Below are 21,207 nucleotides of genomic sequence, written 5' to 3'. Positions count from 1 at the left end.
TATCTTTTCTGTAATGTGTAATACTAGCATTCCCATCTACTAATAGGTCTGTAACATTAATAGTATTTATTAGTTCTTAATACATTGTTAGACATCTTGCTGCCTATAATCCTTCCATCTATGGTTGATGGTTTTTGTTTTGTTTTTTTTTACTGTCTTTATTATTTTTAATACTTTACTATTCTTCCTTTTATAACTGTTTTCTATTTGACTTCTCACTTCTGTTTTGTGTACTTTTAATTGCTGATTTTACTGGTGAGCAGATTGCTTTTTAGTCAGAATTGCTCTCAAAAACATTTAAGTTGTGAAATTTTGGGATTCTGGCTAATTGGATTTTAAAGACACAGCACTTTTCTTCGCAACTTTTCTTCCAATAATTTTTCTCATTGGTTCTCTTAGCACTAATATCTTTTTAATTCATCAGGATTACAGTGCGAGCGTTGGTGGTGTCTGCCCTCTTTTAATCAATACTGAACAAAATTAGGTCACGATTACTCATTTCTAAGCAACCACTAACTGTCAATTAATTTAATTTATCTTTATCTGTGTTAATTAGGCCTAAAATAGATTGTTTGTTGTGTGGTACCATGTCTTTTATATAATCCACAATTTTTCAATGGCTAATGATAATTAGCTATATAGGATTTCCAGCACAGACCCCAAGAACTGAACTTTCTCTATAACATCATACTTTTTTCTTCCACCATGGGAAACTATTAAAGTATAGAAGCAAATGAAATAGTGGTGGGACAAAAATTTATCTCCAGATGCCAGGAAGTGGCACAAATATTCAAGCATCTAGCTGGTGCATAATGTCATGTTCTCTGGCATACAAATAAAAAGACAATAGATCTATTCATAGACAAGCGTCTGTTGCTTCTAATTCACAAAACAATGAAGAGCATTCAACAGACTTTCATAAATCAGTACGAGTCTTTTTCAGTATGTCTTTTTCCTGCTATCTGTCTCTGACATTCCCTCCAACTCTTCTACTACTGTCAAAACACCCTTCTCTAACTTCATCCTTTCATCTGCTACTTTCCCTTTTTTTCCCTTTGGCTTGTGCTACCACATCATCTTATGTCTAGCCGCTCTAATCCCTGTCAGTAACCACTCAAAATGCAACCAGCTCTACGATTCTGGAAAACCTTCCCAGGAGTCTCCATTTAACTCAGCTTCTCAGCACTACATCTAAAGGTATTTGGAAATTGCTTCATTTTTCACCCAGGAACCTGAGACCTTGATCTTGTGATTCACTTCTTCTTGCAGTAATTTTACTTATCCTATACCAAATGACTACAGTCATTAGAATTAGTTTCTGCCTGATTATCTGTTAAAACGGGGTTTAACAAAGTTGTTTGTCAAAAAAGGTCAGCAGCTGACTGACTCTGATTACTGACTAAAATGGGAAAGTTTTATTCTGCAGTGTTGTTATAGTAATGTACAACAGAACTGTTTGTATAGAAACTGTAGTAGTAGCTCAAGTGAGAGTCAATACTCCACTTATCTCTACAAACATGAACAGCCTACGTATTTATGCTCTCTTTATTAACTCAGCATAACAACTGACAGCAGAACTCATACAGTTTAAACTTTTTCTTCAGACTCCTTTTACAGATAGGTTTGACCACATGACTTGAAAGCAATCCAGAGACAGCCTAAATGCTAGACCTATGCCAGACAATTAGGAGGGACTGCTGAGGCCACCACCTAGTTATCTTGTGACCCATCTGCATTCTATCTTCTCCAGTGAAGCAGCAGAATGGGGAAACCATTGCCTATTATTCACTTACTGAGTGGTTACAACTACTTTCTTCCAAGCCTCTTATTTTACATTTTCCCTTAATTTGAAGCTGTTGTTGTGAAATCAACATCCAATTTGAATTTCTGACAGGAAAAAAAATAAACCTAAATGCAATGAAATTCTAACAAGATACATTACTAACTGTCAAAGGCAGCTGTTTGATATAGACTGGGCTGGGTTATGACCAGTTACATCTTGGCTCCTTGAACATGTATGTTTGCTTCTATGCAGTATCAAGGCAATTAACTCATATTTCCAAAGTGGAAGTGGTTCTGGGGGGAAATTCAGGTTATAGCCTTGGAATATGGTCAGAATAAGTTGTTTCCTATACAAAGTTTCATGCCTGTGATGGAGAGCTTCAAAGCAAGAAAAAAAAAAACACTTATCTTTCTTCAGTTTATCTTTTCTAATCCAAGTTCAGGTCTTTACAACACAAAATCTGAATATGAATGTCACAGAATCATAAAATCATTCTAGTTGGAAGAGACCCTTAAAAGTAATCCAGTCCAAACTCAATTTCATTCAGATTGAGCCAATATAAAAATTGGCAGACAAGTTTGATATGTTATCATATGAAGATGTTTCAGAAGCACTTCAGAACACACCCATTAGTCTTCTGTGCTAAGTGTAGTCTTAGCCATAAAATGATCTACCTTAATTATTCCCTGATGCAAACTGACCCTTCTACAAAAACAAATTATGGAAAGTCCTGTTCTGTGGGATGGGTACAGAATGTAACACTCTGATTTGTGGTCACAATGTGGTTCAGGTTTTTCTCCGCCCTCCATATATGGACACCTAGCTGACATAACTGTACAATCATGCAGGCATTTTCACATACTGGGCCCCTCAATTTAAGAAAGAGGAGATGCTCAAACATGTCCTGAGAAGGACAACAAGGCTGGTGAGGGAGCTGGAGCACAGCCCTATGAGTGCCTGAGGGAGCTGGAGTTGTTCAGCCTGGAGAAGAGGTGCCTTGGGGGAGTCCTTATTGCTCTCTGTAACTATCTGAATGGAGGTTGTAGCCCGGTGGGGGTTGATCTCTTCTCCCAGTCAACCAGTGACAGAATGAGGGGACACAGTTTCAAGCTGCTTCAGGGGAAGTTTAGGCTGGATGGTAGGAAAAAATTATTCACAGAAAGAATAATTGCCCATTGGAATGGGCTGTCCAGGGAGGTGGTGAAGCCACTGTCCCTGGAAGTGTTTAAAAAAAGACAGGACGTGGCATTCAATGCCATGGCTTAGTTGATTAGATGGTGTTGGTAATAGGTTTGACTTGATGATCTCAAAGGTCTTTTCCAGCCTGGTTAATTCTGTGACAGCAAACACTCCCCTGCATTTCAGTATCTTAGTTACTGTGTAACACACACACACTTTGAAGAACTCAACAACTCAAATTATCATTAGTAGCAGTACCATCTTAAATCTAACTTTTATATAGTATAACATAATTTTGTTTAGAATTTACATTATATCATAACATAAATTTGTTTAGAATTTGCATTTACCTACCTTGACCAGAACCTGCTGGTTTATGCTGAGAAAGGTCTCCCTCATGTGGAAATCTGTCTACCAGCTGTAAAAATCAACCCTGCATTTTGTTCTTATTAAAATTTGATTGCTTAGATTTACTGAATGCTGTTTAGAAAATACTTCCAAATCCAAGTAGAATTTAAGAAAAAATTAAGTAAATCTCACAGGTTTTAGGATAGTCCTGAATCCATCAGCTTCCTCAGCTTTCTTTTCCAGCTGTTTTGAATACTATCCAAGATGTTCTAACACATGTGGAATTTCATGTATTGTCTTTTCATCACCCAGGCAAACTGGGGTCTAAAACTCTAGCAGTCTCAGAGCATTAGAACTGACTCAGCTGTGTGGTCTGGACTACAGAGTTAATATGTTTTGGGTAAAAATACTGTGTTTCCTCACATCTGTAACTGGTGTGGTTCAAAAAGAAGTCCTGTGGTTTAGAAGCAAGTTCTGAAAAACTTCCATTTCATAAACTTATCAGACTCCTTTCCCCCCCCCCTGCAATTTAGAAGAAAAACACATTGAAACAAAATTTCAACTGAACATTCACAATGTTGGTATTTTTCCCCTGAAACATATAAATGTGACCCAAAGCAAATGCTTTCAGTTTTCTTTTGCTGTAAAAAGAAGTCTTTTGACCTGACCACATAAGTTTTTTTTTTAACTTTACAGCTGAACAAACAAATAAAAATACCAACCATATTTACTGCTATGGCTTAAACATCCAAAGCATATTAGCTAGGAACCAAAGTTAAGGCTTATTCATGTATCACCAAAAAGCAAAGTAAGTTATGATACTGTGATACTGTGATATCTAAACCCAGGAAAACTGCACCTGGATTGGCAGACTATTTAGATGATCTTGCAGTAAACCTGCAAAACAATTCCCTGTTGACCTTAACACTCCCACAGCTGAAGTCATTAAATCTATGAAGCTTTTTTGTAGCACCTCTGCATGCGACACTCAAAAGGCAAAGGAAAATCTTGGATTGATATTTACCACCCCTGTTGGTAACACATATAAAGAAGGAAAGAAGGTATTTAAAAACACTTCACAGACCAACTGAAATCACTACAATTACTTCAGTGAAACTTTTCCTTGCCACTGCTGACATAATTGGAAAGTAAAGAAATGGATTTGTGATCACCAACTAAGAAGTAGTGGTGGAAGTACTGACAAAGTCTTGGATTTGGGCTGTTTTTCCTCAATGAAGGGAAGAAAATGGTAGCTCAAATGGTAGGGATTTTCACTTTTTAGTTATACTGTGAATGTTTATAAATGATGCAAGAATTTAACATACATTAGAATAAAGTATAAAAGCATCAAGTAAGTGTCTCTGCTGTAAAGCTCTCTGCAGGCTGTGAGCATTGAAATTTGTTAAGAGTCCAGACTGAACTCAAAACATAGTGAAAGCAAACACACTTTGTCTCCACCAAAGACACTGGTGAGCCGTAAGTACAATAGAAGAACACAGAATAAGAATGAATCAGTTTCTTTTATTGCTGGTAGTGTCCTTTTATCCCCATTCAGTTTTAAAATTCACTCACAAGACATAGTTTATCTATTAAAAGAAAAACATGGCATCAACTTCCCATACTAACTGGTATTATACCATAACAATGAAAAAAAAAACCATCAAAAATCCTCAACTTCCGCACATCTCAGATTTTTTTTCCTGATGTGTTAAACTTTGTAGTCCTATGCAATTAAAAAAAAACCCAACAAACACCACAGTTACACAATTAAAAACAATATCATCAAAAAGTGACCCATTTTCCTTAGAGTGACACACAGTTAAGATGTGAAATACACTGATATTTCCAGCCAATACAGTACTTTTGTGCTATTACAAAGGAACAATAATTTTACTGAACACATAATCCCTTACTCAATAAGAAAGCTCTCTGGCTTGGTTTACGCTCCAAGAAATTTTGCAGCATATCCATCCCATCCAAAGATCCTCCAGGTTTCAAAATGAGGTTTCTGTATTTCATCCCAGCCTGATAAAAGGTAAAGCAGAATGTCAGTATTTCTTATCTTTCAAACTGTATGTGGCCTATGTTAAAAAAAACAAACAACTCTCATGATGCAACACCTCCCTTCATTCCAGATTTTAGTAATACAAATTAGGATACACCACAACTATAATTTACATATAATCATAAGATCAACCAGGTTGGAAGAGACCTCCAAGATTATTCAGTCTGATCTATCACCCAGCCCTAGCCAATCAAGCAGACCATAGCACTAAGTGCCTCATCCAGTCTTCTCTTGAACATCTCCACCACCTCCCTGGGCAGCCCATTCCAATGGCAAATCACTCTCTCCATGAAGAACTTCCTCCTAATATCCAGCCTAGACCTCCCTCAGCACAACTTGAGACTGGGTCCCCTTGTGCTGTTGCTGGTTGCCTGGGAGAAGAGACTGACCCCAAGCTGGCTACAGTCTCCCCTCAGGTAGTTGTGGACAGCAATGTGATCACCCCTGAGCTTCCTCTTTTCCAGGCTAAACAACCCCAGCTCCCTAATCTACTAGAAGAATTCAAGCAAGCTGAAATTTTAACCCATTTCTGAAGAAATAATTTTTCTTGTGGACCTACACCCTTTTGGAGTATACAACCACACCTTGTCTGAAGGGCATTCTATAAAGCATCACACACACACAATCTCCATACAATCTTCAGTGATTAGTATCCCTGTGACTGACTGGCAGGAAGAGCAAACGTAGCATCTGTTATCTCCTAGTTGATGATTCCTCTTTTATTAATCTCTGAAGAACAGAGATCACAATTCAGAGATGGATATAGCACTGAGGAATGTCATGGCACACATACATATATTATATACATATTTATACACATAATATACACAAACATGTTTAACTCCCCTACTCAGCATCTTAAAGGAGACTTAACTAAGGTTTTATTTTCAGGTTGAAACATTATTACTTCAGAAGGAATGGATTCCTCTAAAAAGAATGAATCAAGCTTCTGAGACAACACTAAATAATGACAACTTTCTTATGAAAAGGTTATATAAGAATGTATTTGGAGAAACTTGGGCTTGTGAGACATGATTATCAATGAGAAAAAGTTATTTTGTCTGATGTCCCAGATGCTTCTGATGTTGAAGAAAACAAAGGTTTTCCTTTTAGTCACTGTATATATACATATATACTTTCTCTTCATAGCTGATGCTATGACATTACAGGACCACTTCCTGATAGCTGCAATGTAAAACCAAGAGTAGATCTTCTGAACTGATGCAATTCCATGCATTAATTCCATTATCAATTGTACTGAATTAATACCAGATGGGGAAAAAAAAGATTTAAAAAATTGATTGAAGCATTTTTTTTTACTTCACTATTTTTGTAGTGTTCTTAACTATCAGCACCAAATGAATATATTGTTTTAAAGTGTCTTTTAAGTAGACTTGAATCCTTGCTGATGTCCTTCCAGAGCCAGAACATTGTTTTAGGGAGATCAGAGGTTACTTCAGATATTGTGCAAGAATTGAGGTGTATGGCAACCAATAAAAGCAGAGTTGTTTGCTACAGAGTTTTTATAGATACATTCTCTGAAAACAGTTTTCTATAACTTGCTTAAAAGAGGGTAAGAGGCTTTACTGTAACAGAAAGAGGCAAAGTAAATTCTAAAAGCCTTAGTCATAGTACCATTACTGTTCTCCTCTCCTGCTGTTCTAAAGTCTGAATATAGATATAACAAAACATTAATAACTACCAAAATTGTATTGATATCTAGCATTTATTTATGGAAGGTTGTTTCTCTCATCTTGTAGAACTGTATTACACTTACATGAGTGCAAATAAGGAAACAAAGTTGAAATTAAATCAATTTGAGTAAATAGCACTACTCTGAGACCCTAAAGTTATACGTGCCAAGCAAAGTATGCATGCACACATATGCTAGACAGCAAGTGACACATACATATATTCATGAGATAATCATTTTTCTTTCTCAGTTCTTAGCCTGGATAGCAGGCTTCACATTACAAGAGGCACTCATTGCCTTTTAGCTGAACTATGACAAATATTCTTACAGTCCTGCAACACACCAACAAAGAAAACAAAAATCCCCACCAAAACAAAACAACCAAACACAAAACAAAACCAAAAAAAAAAAAAAGCACTATCACACTTCTGGAAAAGCAAAGGTTACAGAGTAATTCTGGAAAACTATAGCTTAGGATTTTGACAATACAATTGCTCAGAAAAAGAGTTTTGAGGATAGGGAGTAAGGCAAACAGAAGTCTGTGATGACTGTGGAAGTGTGTATATGTCAGAACAGAGAACTGACTCAAAGTCCCACAAATCTGGCACCAGCAGCACCCTTTTAGCCATCTCTTCCAACTGCTAATAGCTAAAAAAGCCCAGGAAGTCTGACCACTTCCCAAAGGCCATTTTTAAGATCTGCATGAGATTTGTAAAAAAATTATTTTATTCTCCCATTTAACTTGCCATTCTTTCTCTCCTGCATTTGGAAACAAGCCACAACTTCTGTCATCACTTCTCTCAAACTACTCATTTTACTGCTTTTCTTCATAAAACTCCTTTAGTGTTTTATTAGCCTACTCACTGTTCAGCTTTCTAGCCACCCCATCTTCTCTTTGGACTCCTTTCTTCAAGTCCAAGTCTGATCTTGTTTACTTTCTCCACCCTTTAGAAGGGGTGACAGTTCTAGAAGTTCTATTTGCTACAATAAGGAAAGGAAGGAACAAAGGCAAATTCCAGGGGAGGAACAGGAAACTCAACCACTTTCTTACCTCTGTTTTATTTCTCTCTTATATATATTAACTGAAGGGAAGAAGTAGTGTTGGTTTCTGAATCCAGAAGACACTTAAGAAGATTAAGAAAACTGAAAGGCCTTTCCCATGATAGAGCTGCAGCATCTCAACTAACCAGTCTAATACTATAATCTCTGAAAAATAAGAAAGGTTGATAGAACTGCAAGACTACCAACCACATCACTAACAATCCTCTATTTCTAATGGCAGCAGATGAAACTGGAGAACTACACAAGAGGAGAAAAAAACCTGTAAATCTAGAACCTGTCAATGATTTGAACTTCAAAAGCCACTTGGGAGAAAAACTTTAGAGGGAAAAATTGCAAATCACCTGGCAAGACCATGGAGCAGATCCTCCTGAAGTCTTTGCTAAAGCACACAGAAAATGAAGAAGAGGTGATTAGTGGTAACAAACATGGCTTCACTAAGGGCAAATCCTGGCGGCTTTCTATGATGGAATTACAGCATCAGTGGATAAGGGAAGAGTAACTGATGTCATCTGCCTGGGATTGTGCAGTGTGTTTGACATTATGACACTGTGGTCACCAAATTGAAAGAGCATGGACTTGAGAGGTGGACACTTCCCGGAAAATAAACTGATTGTATGGCTACACTCAAAAACTTGCGGTCAACTGCTCAATGTCCAAATTGAGACCAGTGACAAGTCACATCCCCCAAGGTTAGTGTTGTCTAACATCTTTGTCAGCAACATGGATAGTGGGAATGAACGCACCCTCATCAAGTCTACAGATGACACCAAGCTGTTTGATCCAGTCGACAGGCTGGAGGCAAGGGATGTCATCCAGAGGGGCTTGGATAGACTTGAGAGGTGGGCCCAAGTCAACCTGATGAAGCTCAGCAAGGTACAAATGTAGGATCCTATATGTAGGTCAAGGCAATCCCTAGCAAATATGGAGGCTGGGCAAGGAGTGCCTCAAGAGCAGCCTTGAGCAGGACTTGGGGGTGTCAGTTAATGAAAAACTCCACATAAGCTAGCAATGTGCACTTTCAGCCCAGAAGGCAAACTGCATCCTGGGCTGTATCAAAAGAAGTGTGACCACATGACAAGGGAAGAGATTCTGCCCCTCTGCTCTGGTGACACCTCACCTAAGTACTGTGTCCAGTTCTGGTTCCCTCACCATAAGAAGGATATCAAACTGCTGGAGTGGGTCCACAGGAGGGCCACAAAGATGATCAGAGGGCTGAAGCACCGCCCTTATGAGAACAGGCTATGAGAGTTGGGGTTGTTCAGCATGGCTAAAACAAGGCTCTAGGGAGACATTATAGCAACCTTCCAGTACCTGAAACAGGCCTACAACAAAGCCTGAAAGTTAATTTTAAAAGAGCTTGTAGTGATAGGATGAGAAGGAATGGATTTAAACTGGGAAAGCGTAAATTTAGACTAGATACTGTAAATTCTTTACAGTGAGGGTAGTCAGACACTAGAACAGCTTGCCCAGGGAGCTTGTGGATGTCCCCTCCCTGGAGGTCTTCAAGACTAGGCTGGATGAAGCCTTAAGCAATCTGGTCTAGCAAAAGGTTAGGGAGGCAGGGGAGTTAGAACTAAATGATCCTTAAGGTCCCTTCAAATGAAAATATTCTATGAATCATTGAACAAGTTATGCTGTGATGTGAAAAAGTTAAGCCCAAAATAAATTCAGTTTTCTAAATAACATAGAAGTACCATGTACTTAGGAAATAGATTACTGGAAATATTAATGGATTAATGGAAATAGAGCACCGTTATTAGACAGCTTTAGCAAAGAAGAACACAAATCTGCTCTTGCAGTGGGAGAACATATTTTTTAGTCTAAAATTGAAGACAAAGGCATTAGTCAATGTGACATATGTCTTAAAAGTGTTACAATACTAAATATCTGAATATCTTGGAGTTGTATTTAATTCCAGGTGCTCTTGGAAATTTTAAGATGATTTTATAAAGTAAGTTTTGTTATCATTTTGTTATTGTTTTTGATCTGAACTTGACATGTATGAAGGAAGTACTTGAGATATCATATCTACAGATCATAATTGCAATAAAAGCAGTTTCAGAGACAAATTACAAAAGTATTTAGTAAAAATAATTCAACACCTACCTTTGGATTCATTATTCCCTGTTGTTTAAAGCAGCTATAAAAAATGTCCATTGAAAACACTTCACTCCACAGGTATCCATAGTACTGACCATCATAACCACCTGCCAGATGCCCAAAAGTAGCTGGCATGTTTGTTCCTTGAAAAGTAGATTAATTTATTTAAAACAAATGCAGTTACTTCAATACTTTGACCTAAATTAATAAGGAATTTAGATCAGCTGCCTTGACAAAAGAAACTCAATTTCCCATTTTAGGCTAGTTGCACGTTCAACACAGATGTGACGGAATTTGCATTCACATCATGTCACTCTAAAACAGAACCAGCAAAAGGTTCAGTTTTATATTTACTTTAATCTTCCTTCAATTTTTTTCAAAGATCATCTCAAGTTTCAAAGTAATTACTTCAGCTTCGTAAGAGTAGGTTCTTTTATAAACAACCCTTTTTTTGAATGACAAGCATTGTTAGGAAAGAAAGGCATGTTTAATGAAACCTTTTGGGCATGCTGTATAAAAGCTTCATATTGACGCACCTGGAGTGGCAGGAATTCCTAGAATCTCCATACAGTATTTAGCATATTCATCTGCTGGGTCAACAGATGGCTTTGTATGAAGTGCCTGGTCAACTTTGCTTAAAACAATCTGACGGAGGGTTAGAAGGCCTAATGAGGTAAGAACATTTAATTAACTAGCATCCAAGTAGATAAGAGGTTCTTCAGCACCCTTCATTCAAAGTTCTCCATGTACACATTAGATTATTAGAATTCTAACCATTTTGTACTATGGGTAGCCTGGAAAACCAGAGCTGCCACGGTTCCTGCACTTAGTGGTATCTGTCATGTAGCTTTTATTCAAGGTGCTATCCATGCAAATAAATGCAGAAAGACACTGGTAACTGTCTTACACTTTTTGGAAGTGTTTCCCCACCAACTTTTAAATCCCATATTTTTAAACATACACAGCAAGCAGAGAGAACAGAGAGATACCTGTATTAGCCAGTCTAGAGGCAGCAAGTTTCTCCATCATGGCATCTCCAACATGGCTCTCATCTTTATAATGTCTTGACATTTGCTGTAGCGGTTCTTTTTCCCACACCCAGTTCTCAAACATTTGTGAAGGTACCTCAACAAAGTCTGTTTCCACATTAGTTCCACTAAATCTAGCAAAATCAGTCTAAAAGAAAAAAAAAAAATCACTGTATTAAATAGAAGTAGACTTAAAAGTAGTAAGTTGAACAATTCAATAATAATAACAATAACATGAATTTTAAAGAAAGGAGGGCAAAAATTCAGTTATGAGACAATAACTTTATTTCAATCAAACAACAAAATAGATTACTCTCTAGTTATTTACTGCATTCTCTACTGGTGAGAAGCACTACTTTAGTTTTCTTAATCTTACTGATTTTTATCTTTCAGGCTATCACAGAAATATAAATGTTTCCATTGCTGTCTTATGACAATTATATAATTTATGAATGGTTATTATTTTTTTCTAACTAACACAAAGTAAAACAATAAACTCCAATTACACACTTACAAACTAGTTTATTCCATTACAGTCTACTGCACTGATTCAAAGATTTTACTTTTATCTAGTTATCCTGTTCAGCTTTGCCCTGTCTTCATTCATCAGGTAGCTAGGTAAAACGCAGTACAATGACTTCAGGCCAATAATACATGGCCTGAAATGACACCTAGCAATTTTATTGATGAAAGGTCTCCAAATCTGACACTCAGTCACTGACAGAAGAATCTTCCTTTTGAAAGCCAAGCTCATTACAGCTTTTTAATATTTACTTTAGTATCACCAGTCACATCATGCTTAAAAAGCCTGTCTACATACTAATTTTGAAGAAAAGCTTTGCACAGTTATAAGTCTTCACAAAAATACATTCCAAGCCCAAAATATTTCTAAATATAAAGTCACTTTTGAAAGACAGTTCAAATGCTAACAAAAAATGTTCCACTCCACACTTGTCCTGTAATAAATTTACCTCCTTTTATCAAGCCAGTTTCTCAAAACTCTAACAGAACATTTCAAGTACTAAAAGAAAAAAAGAATTCTCAGTTTTCTGGATACCCTCATTAAGGGCTGTAGATATTCTTAGGTTCCAGCCTCAAACACAGAATAAATGCCCACAGGAGCACTTTCAAACTTGCTTGTAGGGTTACAAAAAACCTGACAAATATACCCCATGCATATCTCTTTCTGTCATGTCTTCAGAACAACAGAAAAAAAAACAAAAACATTTGCTTTCATTTACACTTGCATGTTACTCAAATCTACTGTTATAACACACCACCTCTTCTTACTGTACTCCCTGAGTAGCAGCTATGAAGAAAAGCTCAAAAGCATCAGATAGGAAGACATTACGATAGAGTGGCTGCAGCAAAACGCAAGTGGGGTGCAAGAACTTGTGGGCCTTTTGTAGAGCATTTACCCCTGCAAAAGTGCACCACACTAACAAAAATATTAAGATATTTAAGTAATGTACTTCAATGACTCTCCTTCCTCACAGCATAAACATTCCCTCCCTACTCTGACATCTGGAGAGCAGCCAGGAAGAAAGGGACCTGGGGGTACTGACAGAGAGTAGGCTGAAGATGAGGCAGCAGTGTGCCCAGGTGGCCAAGAGAGCCAATGATATCATGGCCTGCATCAGGAACAGTGTGGCCAGTAGGACAAGGAAGGTTATTCTGCCCCTGTACTCAGCACTGGTCAGGCCACACCTTGAGTCCTGTGTCCAGTTCTGGGCCCCTCAATTCAAGAAAGATGTTGAGGTGCTGGAAAGTGTCCAGAAGAAGGGTGACAAAGCTGGTGAGGGGCCTGGAACACAAACCCTATGAGGAGAGGCTGAGGGAGCTGGGGTTGTTCAGCCTAGAGAAGACTCTGGGGTGACCTCACTGCTGTCTACAGCTACCTGAAGGGAGGTTGTAGCTACGTGGGAGTTGGTGTCTTCCAGGCAAGCAGCAATAGAACAAGGGGACACAGTCTCAAGTTGTGCTGGGGGAGGTATAGGCTGGATGTTAGGAGGAAGTTCTTCACAGAGAGAGTGATTTGCCATTGGAATGGGCTGCCCAGGGAGGTGGTGGAGTCTCCATCCCTGGAGGTGTTGAAGAAAAGCCTGGGTGAGGCACTTAGTACCATGGTCTAGTTGACTGGATGGGGCTGGGTGATAGGTTGGACTGGATGATCTTGGAGGTCTTTTCCAACCTGGCTGATTCTATGATCTCACTTTCCAGCAGACATCCAGTACATTATCAGTCTCCAAAAGCTGACTTTTACTAGCAACTCACAGGTTTCTACCCAGTCCAATTCTCTCATATTCTTTAAATGTCAAATTTTAACATGCTTAAACAAATCATCATGTGAACCAAGATGGTGCTTTGCAAACAGCTCACAGAGAACAGCATGGTCTTACATGGGAAGAGCAAGTTTGCACACCTGCAAATAACAATTAAAAAAAATAAATGTAAGAGCAGCGAGCACAGTAGCTATGCAAACAGAAACCTCCTCAAGCAGTACCAGAGAAAACTGAGAAGTAGGTCTCTCTGACCTATGTACAATTTCCCAGCAAGTAAAGTATTATAACTGTTGGCTTAGACTGCCTAGAAGCAGTTCTAAAACACCCAGGCTCATCTTCACCACTTATCAAAATGTTGCAGTCAATTTTGTCCCAATGCTGAATGTATCTCATTTGTAAACAAATTTTAGTTAGATTAAAAGAAAGAACAGGTTTGATTCTTGATATATGAGCTCAAAAACACCTGTCTTAGGGTGAAGACAATCAAATAATCTATTAAATAATAATTTATTTTGAACTTCAACACTATGCAAATATATTTAAGCAAGTCTGTTTACTTGTTCTGAAGTTTGGTTTAATGTACCTTCTTTAATTATAGATTTAATACATGGACTTCTATGATTGTGTTTTCTTATTCTGCAATCTTAGTCTCCATGATCAAGGTCAAGAATTAAAATCTAATGTGTGTTGTATTTATCTGATTTTATTTTTTGATATTTGATTATAAAGAAGATGAAAGTATTGCTACATCAAGTCTGGATTTCATCATATTTACGCACAGTTTTTGTGAATGAATGACTTGTCTCTCTCTGAAACTTAAAACTCTCATTAGGCCAATAATAAATTTATCACTTGGCAGAATCAATTTTGCATGTAAGTAAAAATGAAGCCAGCAATTTTACAACTTTACTGACATCTTGATGTAAAAACTGCAAACTAGCTTCAATTATTCTGGTCACTGTGAGAACACTGACTGTCAGGCAGGAGAGCAGAAAATACAACAGCTGACGCATGACCTGTTTTATGCTTTTCGATGTCAAGAGACAGAGCTCTCAAGAGTGCTAAATTCCAAAATGTTAGAGGTGATCTGGATTCACAATTCATTTGCACTCTTAGGTACAGCACGTTTTGGGTTAGCTTTTTTTGCTTCCAATAAAAGCAAAAGCTTCCCTAATCCTGCTGGAAAGAATAAAAAGCTAGCTCTCTAACAGCTATGAAAGAAACCACCATTGAGCACCTTCTTTGCCTTATATGTGGATCTATTTATTTGTTACAGGAACTTGCATGGTTTAAATGCATAAGTATCTATTCCTATGAAAATGGTTTCCACAAGAAGAAAAATGAATACATAAAACCCCTCACAACCTGCCACTTTAAAGAATAACCAAAACCTGCATATGCACTCTATTAAAACTAGAAATCACCAAAACAGACTTACACCTTGTTTTGAGACAGTTGAGAAAGATGTCTTACATTGGATTAAAACATCACTAACCTGGGCACATATTTGATGCATTACATGACCAAATTCATGGAAGTAAGTCTTTACTTCATCATGTCGCAGCAATGATGGGTGATCTGACACAGGTTTTGTGAAATTTGTTACCAGGGCAGCTACAGACAGCATTCTGCTGCCATCAGAGAGAAGACAGCCAGGTTGGAGACCAAAGCATGCTGCATGACCATATTTTCCTTCTCTGTATAAGAAAACACATCGGACACTCTGTTCAAACCACAAGCCTGCTCATGAGAATAGTGAAGCCTAATCAAGACCTGGGATGATGAGTTACTGTCTCTTTAAAGCTTTACACAAATAAATTACATCTTTTCACTACTACTAAGACTCATTAAGTTTAAGATTCTGTAAAGAGTACAAGAGTGAAAAAAAAAGAGGTACACAAACAGCAGCAATCTAGGATTCACAGCAGCATGGGAGAAGGGCTTGGACTAGATGACCCTTAGAGGTCCTCTCCAATCCAAACCATTCTATGAGTTTATGATTTATTAGAATCTAATTTTCACTCAAATACTGAAAGTATTTGTCATGAAGATGCCAATTCTATTTTAAACTGCTACTGTAGCAAAAAGCACAACATCCTGCTCTTTGCAGCAGTATTTTTTCTTATGTTACAGAAGACAAAATAATACAATTTAATGCATTTCCAAAAGTTTAAAGAAAAATTCACTGGAAACTCCGTAGTTAACTGGGTAGTTAAGTCAGAACTTTTCCTAATAAAGAGCTTCAACAATTCACATTATATGCAGAAAGGGAGAGAGCAGGCAAACAGGCCATCTTAAAAAGAACAACTTATGGACCATTGTATTGACTAACCTAATTTTATTAACCCAGAGAAGTCTTTAATCAATTTTTAATTTCAAAAGCATATCAGCCAATTCATAATTTGCTAAAGAGCAGTAAAGAAAAAAAAAAGTGATAATGAAAAAGGTCTAAGAATAAATCCTGTCAAAACAGTCTAATCTCCTGTGCTAGTTTGAAGCAGGCTAGAATGTTTTGGTGAGAAGAACTAGATTACAGGCTGTGAAAGGAAAACAATGGTGATGTCTACTTCCCTCACAGTCTTGCTAAGGAGTATGGGAACGAGAAATGAAAACATTAGATAACACTCTCGCCATTTTGTCTCACTCTCACTTGGGCTGCTGACTGAGCTGCATCTCTCTAACACACCCTTCCATTTGGCCTAACCCACTTTGCTTCTTAACCTCTTGGCTGAACCTCTGTTCTTCCTTAGGACTGGGGTAAGGTTGAGAGGGGTAGAGGGAAGGTGCAGGGGTGGTTGAGAGCCCCTCCTGGGGACTCAGGTTTCTGGGAGGGGAGTTGTGCTTCTGTATTACTTTTACCTTGTATATTTCTGTATATAACTGTATATACTGTAAATATCTGCTTGTATATTGTGCTAGCTGTAAATAAATAGCTTCATTCATATTTCCAGAGCCGACTGAGTCTAGTCTGGGTGATTTATAAAGTGGGGGGGGTGGGAAACACCCAAACCATCACACCTCCTAATCTCTGACAGAACTCAGACAGTGTTGTAAATAGTTAACAAAGAGAGCTGGACAGCTACAGTGATTAACCTGGAACCACACACCTCAGTTTGCTCAAGGTTTGTTCCTTGAGAAACTAGGAACACTTAGCAGATAGAAATACAATTGACCTGAACAGACTAAAATATAATTGACCTGAACAGACTAGGGCAACAGTTCAGTACAAATGAAAAGTAAACTTCAGTGTTAGTTTGGAAGGAGAAAATTTTGAAGTAGACCAAAAAAAGGTACTAATGCTTCATAACCTGAATGCAAGTAAGAAACATATTTGCACTGAAAAAAGCATGAACAGTCTGAAACAGCTCAGATTTACCGAACATGATAATAATCTTGTCAGTGAGAATAATGTTTACTTCATATAACACACTAAGACATAATTACCTGGGGTAAAGGTCCAAATAGAACTGCCCTAACATTTCTCCTGTTGAATTATCCTTCACTGTATAAAGAGTAACACTGTCATGCCAAACATGAGCACCTTCTACTTGCTCAAATACAAGTCCCAGCAGCTTCTGGTATATATTCAGTAAGCCTTCTGTAACAGCTTGAATTGGAAAGTACTCCTTCAGCTTTTCTTGATCTATGGAGTATTTCAGCTCTTCTGTTTTGTTCATGTAATAATGAAGATCCCAGGCATTGATTCTTCCATCATAATCAAAGTTTCTTTCTTTACATTCCTTTTTCTTCAAATCCAGAATAAATTCTCTTTCTTCCTCAACCAATGGCTTTAGCTTGTTACTCAAATCATCTGAAATAGAAATCATCTTGGAATAAGGTTTCTGTTCCCTACTAAGTGTATTTCTATAAAATCACAGAACTGTTTAGGTTGGAAAAAACCTTTAAGATCATGGAATCACAGAAACATTCCAGTTGGAAAAAACTCTCTGGATCATCCAGTCCAATCGCTATCCCTGCTCTACGAAGTTCACCCTTAAACCATATCAAGCACCACGCCCAAACGACTTCTAAACACATCCAGGGTTGGTGACTCAACCACTTTCCTGGGCAGCCCATTCCAATGCCTGACCACTCTTGCTGGTAAAAAATGTTTCCTAATGCACAGTCTAAACCCACCCAGTCGCAGCTTGAGGCCATTCCCTCTTGTTCTATCACTATTTACCTGTGAGAAGGTCTCTCCTCAACCTCCTGTGCAGATTCTTCAACAGCTTTGTTACTCTCCTCTGGATCCACTCCAACTTCAATGTCTTTCTACTAGTAAGTGCAGAACACAGTGCTCAAGGTGTGGCCTCCACAGTGCTGAGTACAGGGGGACAATCACTTCCCTAATCCTGCTGTCACACTATTCCTGACACTGCGTCTATAATGCTGTTGGCCTTCTTGCCCACCTAGGCATACTGGCTCATGTTCAGAAGGCTGCTGATCAACACCAACAGATACCTCTCTGCTGGGTAGCTTTCCAGCCACTCTGCCCAAAGACTTAGTGTTGCATGGTGCTGTGACTCAGGTGCAAGACTCAACACTTGGCCTTGTCAAACGTCATAATATTGGCTTCAGCCCATCAGTTCTGTTGAGGTCCCTACCCAGGGCCTTGCTACTCTCAAATAGATCAACTCTTCCTCACATCTTAGTGTCACCCACAAGCTTACTGAAGGTGCACTCAATCAGATCACAGATAAAAATATTAAAGAGAACTGTCCCCAAAGCTGAGCCCTGAGGAACACCACTTGACAGCTGTTAAGGAAGGAAAAAAAGGTGTCTCATAGTACAGAAATATTTACAGTAGTACAGTATGTACTTTACTGGAGTTTCAGTAATAATAACCGTACCTAAAATTTAGAAACTGCCACTCCTGCTTCTAGGTAGGCTGTAAGGCACTATACATGACAAATACTGCGGCAATTCATATTATACTAAATCCAGAATATGTCACAGGACAGAACACTTTTCTTCCCAACCCTAAAATGGCTTACAAACATTGATTTAAAACATTAATATATATGAACAAAGCACAGCAAATTATATAGCCAAACTCGTAGCTAAGGATATATCAAAAGAGCTAAACTAAAGGTAACAATTAATTCAATGAACATTCTCCCTTTAAGAGAACTGCCAAGAAACATGGTACTTATGAATAGAAAAGTTTATGATCTCATACCGTACAAAGTCATCCACAACAATAACTACTAAAAATGTCTGTTGCTTTTGAAACTAAAATACAACCCAGTATTATGTAAGGCCATTTAGGATGACGAATGTATAATGGCGACTCTAAGCTACTTTTAAGTACATTTTTAAAAAATCAAGTTTATTTAATTATAAATCAAGTTTATTTAACTATAAATCAAAATTAACCATAAGTTCATTGGCAAATATATAGATAATTGGTACTGCTAAAGATGCAGCTGAGCTCACACCATTACAGGATTAAAATAACAGAATTATTGGTGAAGTAAGAGGTGCACTTGAGCCGCTTCATTGATATATAGACACCAAAACTCACAAGACACCACTAAACAGACTTCATTGCTGTACTACCTTATTTTAGAGAGTTTACTTATAAGGTACATCAATATGCAATCCTAAGTACTGTTAGGACACATTTATGAAGGAACACATACTCTTTTGTGGACCTGCGTTAACTCCGTGCAGAAGAGTGAAACTACTGAGATCAAAAGGATGACTATCAATTTGTAAACTGCTTACAGTTTTCAAGAGATCTCCGTTTTCATCTTATCCCACGAGAGGGCTTTTGAAATTTAGATTTAATCTACTGTTCCATGTGTAATTTATTCATTCAGCTCATGGAAGATGCATCATCACATGCTATTGTTTTTCATTACACTTAATGTAGTTTGATATTATCAAAGACACACAAAAAAAATCGCAGCTAAAGGAATGAATGGCTGCAACTGTGACAGAGCCTCCTGAATAGATAAAATTGCTTAGGCTGCATGTGTTATTCTGGTTCTAAATTAGGGTAACTGCATATTAGATGTAAGTGCTTGCCTATATTTGTTGTCACAAAGAGGTTATTTTTGGATTTTTGTCTTGCATTTCCCTGTTTTGGAGTAATTGCATTCGTGCAGCTATGGTTTAACATATGCCAGAGCAGAGGCTACAAAGAGTTCTTTTTCTATCTAAACATGATGGACACTGTGACCTAGTTACAAAATTAAATTTACATTGGCTGAGGAGTCATGTTGCCACATTGGATATTAAAGTACTGTTTATAAATAAAAACAAACCTAAGAAGGCTGTTACGTTATCTGTGCTCTTTGCAGTGTTTACCTCCAGGACAAAGTTGGCATGCGTATTATAACCAAGAAGCTCTGCTACTTTTGCCCTTAGTGGAAGCAATTGCTGAAGAATTTTTGTATTCTCCTAAAAAAAAAGAGGAAAAATTTTCAAGTAAAAGCAGAAAATGTATGTTACTGAAACAATTATGTGAGTATCTGTCATTATAAGAAACAATTATTTAGAATTAAGCACTTTAAGATACAAATATAGAAAAATGTAAGCTAAACTAGATTTTTGGCATGTTTTTGTCACAGTGTTTGATTGCAGGTAGCTTGTTTTCTAGTCAATCTGAGTCAGTCTAGTCAATTTCCCTACTACAATTTATCTGAAGAACCTCAACTTTTCCCTGTTTGTCTTTGTAGGAGAGGTGCTCCAGTCCTCCAATAACTTTTGTGGCTCTTCTCTGAACCTGTTCCAGCTGGTCCATGTCCTTCTTGTGTTGAGGGCCTCAGAGTTCGACACAGTACTCCTGGTGAGGTCTCACCATAGCAGAGCAGCAGAATCACCTCTCTCAATCTGCTGGCCACATTTATTTTGATGCAGTCCAGAACATGATTTGCCTTCTGAGCTGTAAGTGCATATCGCTAGCTCATGTCCAGCTTCTTGTCCACTGGTACCCCTAAGTCCTTTTCCACAAGGCTGACTGCTCTCAATCACATCATCCCCTAGCCTGTACTGATAAAAAGGATTGTCCTGACCCAGGTGCAGGACCTTGCGCTTGGCTTTGTGGGACCTCATAAGGTTCACCTGGGGCCATTTCTCTAGCTTGTCCAGGTCCTTCTGGATGACAACCCATCCCTCTAGTACACTGACCATGCCCTTCTGGTTGGTGATACAGCATTTCCTTTTAGGAAAATAACAAATTTTAGACTTCTGCAATGAGTGTGTTTCTTTTCTCATCATTTAAATCTGAGAGATAACGGCAAAAAGGCTAACATCAGGCTTAACTGCTTGTTACTGGTGAAGACACACGAAAAACTATTGTGTCAACATTCAAAGCTTTTTTGCAAATTTCCCTCTTTTGCCACTGACAATAGCAGTCACCGAAAGTGATTTGAAATACAAAAATGCCAGACCTTGACCTAAATGTGGTGGAGGATCATTGAGAACCTGAGAAAGCAACTGGGTTAACCTCCAGTTCTGGAAAAAGTGAGATTTCTCAAGGAACTTCTTTTTAAGCACCAGAGTCAAAGACTGTCCTGCTGTTTTAACACCAAATGACTTCAAGTGTGCTGACCCACAGTGTTCTGTTCTTGGTGCCATTTTATCTTATATTCTTTGCATTCATTTCCCAGCACTTCAAACACAAAAGCTCAGCTCTATCTTTGTTCTCTAGTGAATGATTG

At 37.9% G+C, this 21,207-nt stretch overlaps 1 protein-coding gene across 5 annotated transcripts in view; it reads right to left on the bottom strand.

Moving 5' to 3' along the window:
- Positions 1–4,811: 4,811 nt before the first annotated feature.
- NLN (neurolysin) overlaps positions 4,812–21,207 on the bottom strand; it is a 43,977-nt gene continuing 27,581 nt past the window's right edge. For 4 of the 5 annotated variants that reach the window (XM_064140178.1, XM_064140179.1, XM_064140180.1 and 1 more), the window contains exons 7-13: positions 19,810–19,945; positions 16,985–17,351; positions 15,036–15,237; positions 11,220–11,406; positions 10,767–10,895; positions 10,237–10,373; positions 4,812–5,335 (exon numbers count right to left, since the gene is read on the bottom strand). In XM_064140178.1, coding sequence (XP_063996248.1) covers positions 5,201–5,335; positions 10,237–10,373; positions 10,767–10,895; positions 11,220–11,406; positions 15,036–15,237; positions 16,985–17,351; positions 19,810–19,945 — 1,293 coding nt within the window. In that variant the 3' untranslated portion in view covers positions 4,812–5,200. The remainder of the gene's footprint in view (positions 5,336–10,236; positions 10,374–10,766; positions 10,896–11,219; positions 11,407–15,035; positions 15,238–16,984; positions 17,352–19,809; positions 19,946–21,207) is intronic. The other variant, XM_064140181.1, reaches the window with a different exon arrangement.

This window comes from Pogoniulus pusillus, chromosome Z (assembly GCF_015220805.1).
Source record: "Pogoniulus pusillus isolate bPogPus1 chromosome Z, bPogPus1.pri, whole genome shotgun sequence".
Taxonomy (NCBI): domain Eukaryota; kingdom Metazoa; phylum Chordata; class Aves; order Piciformes; family Lybiidae; genus Pogoniulus; species Pogoniulus pusillus.
Note: the sequence above shows the minus strand (reverse complement) of the source record. Positions and strands in the feature narration are given on the sequence as shown.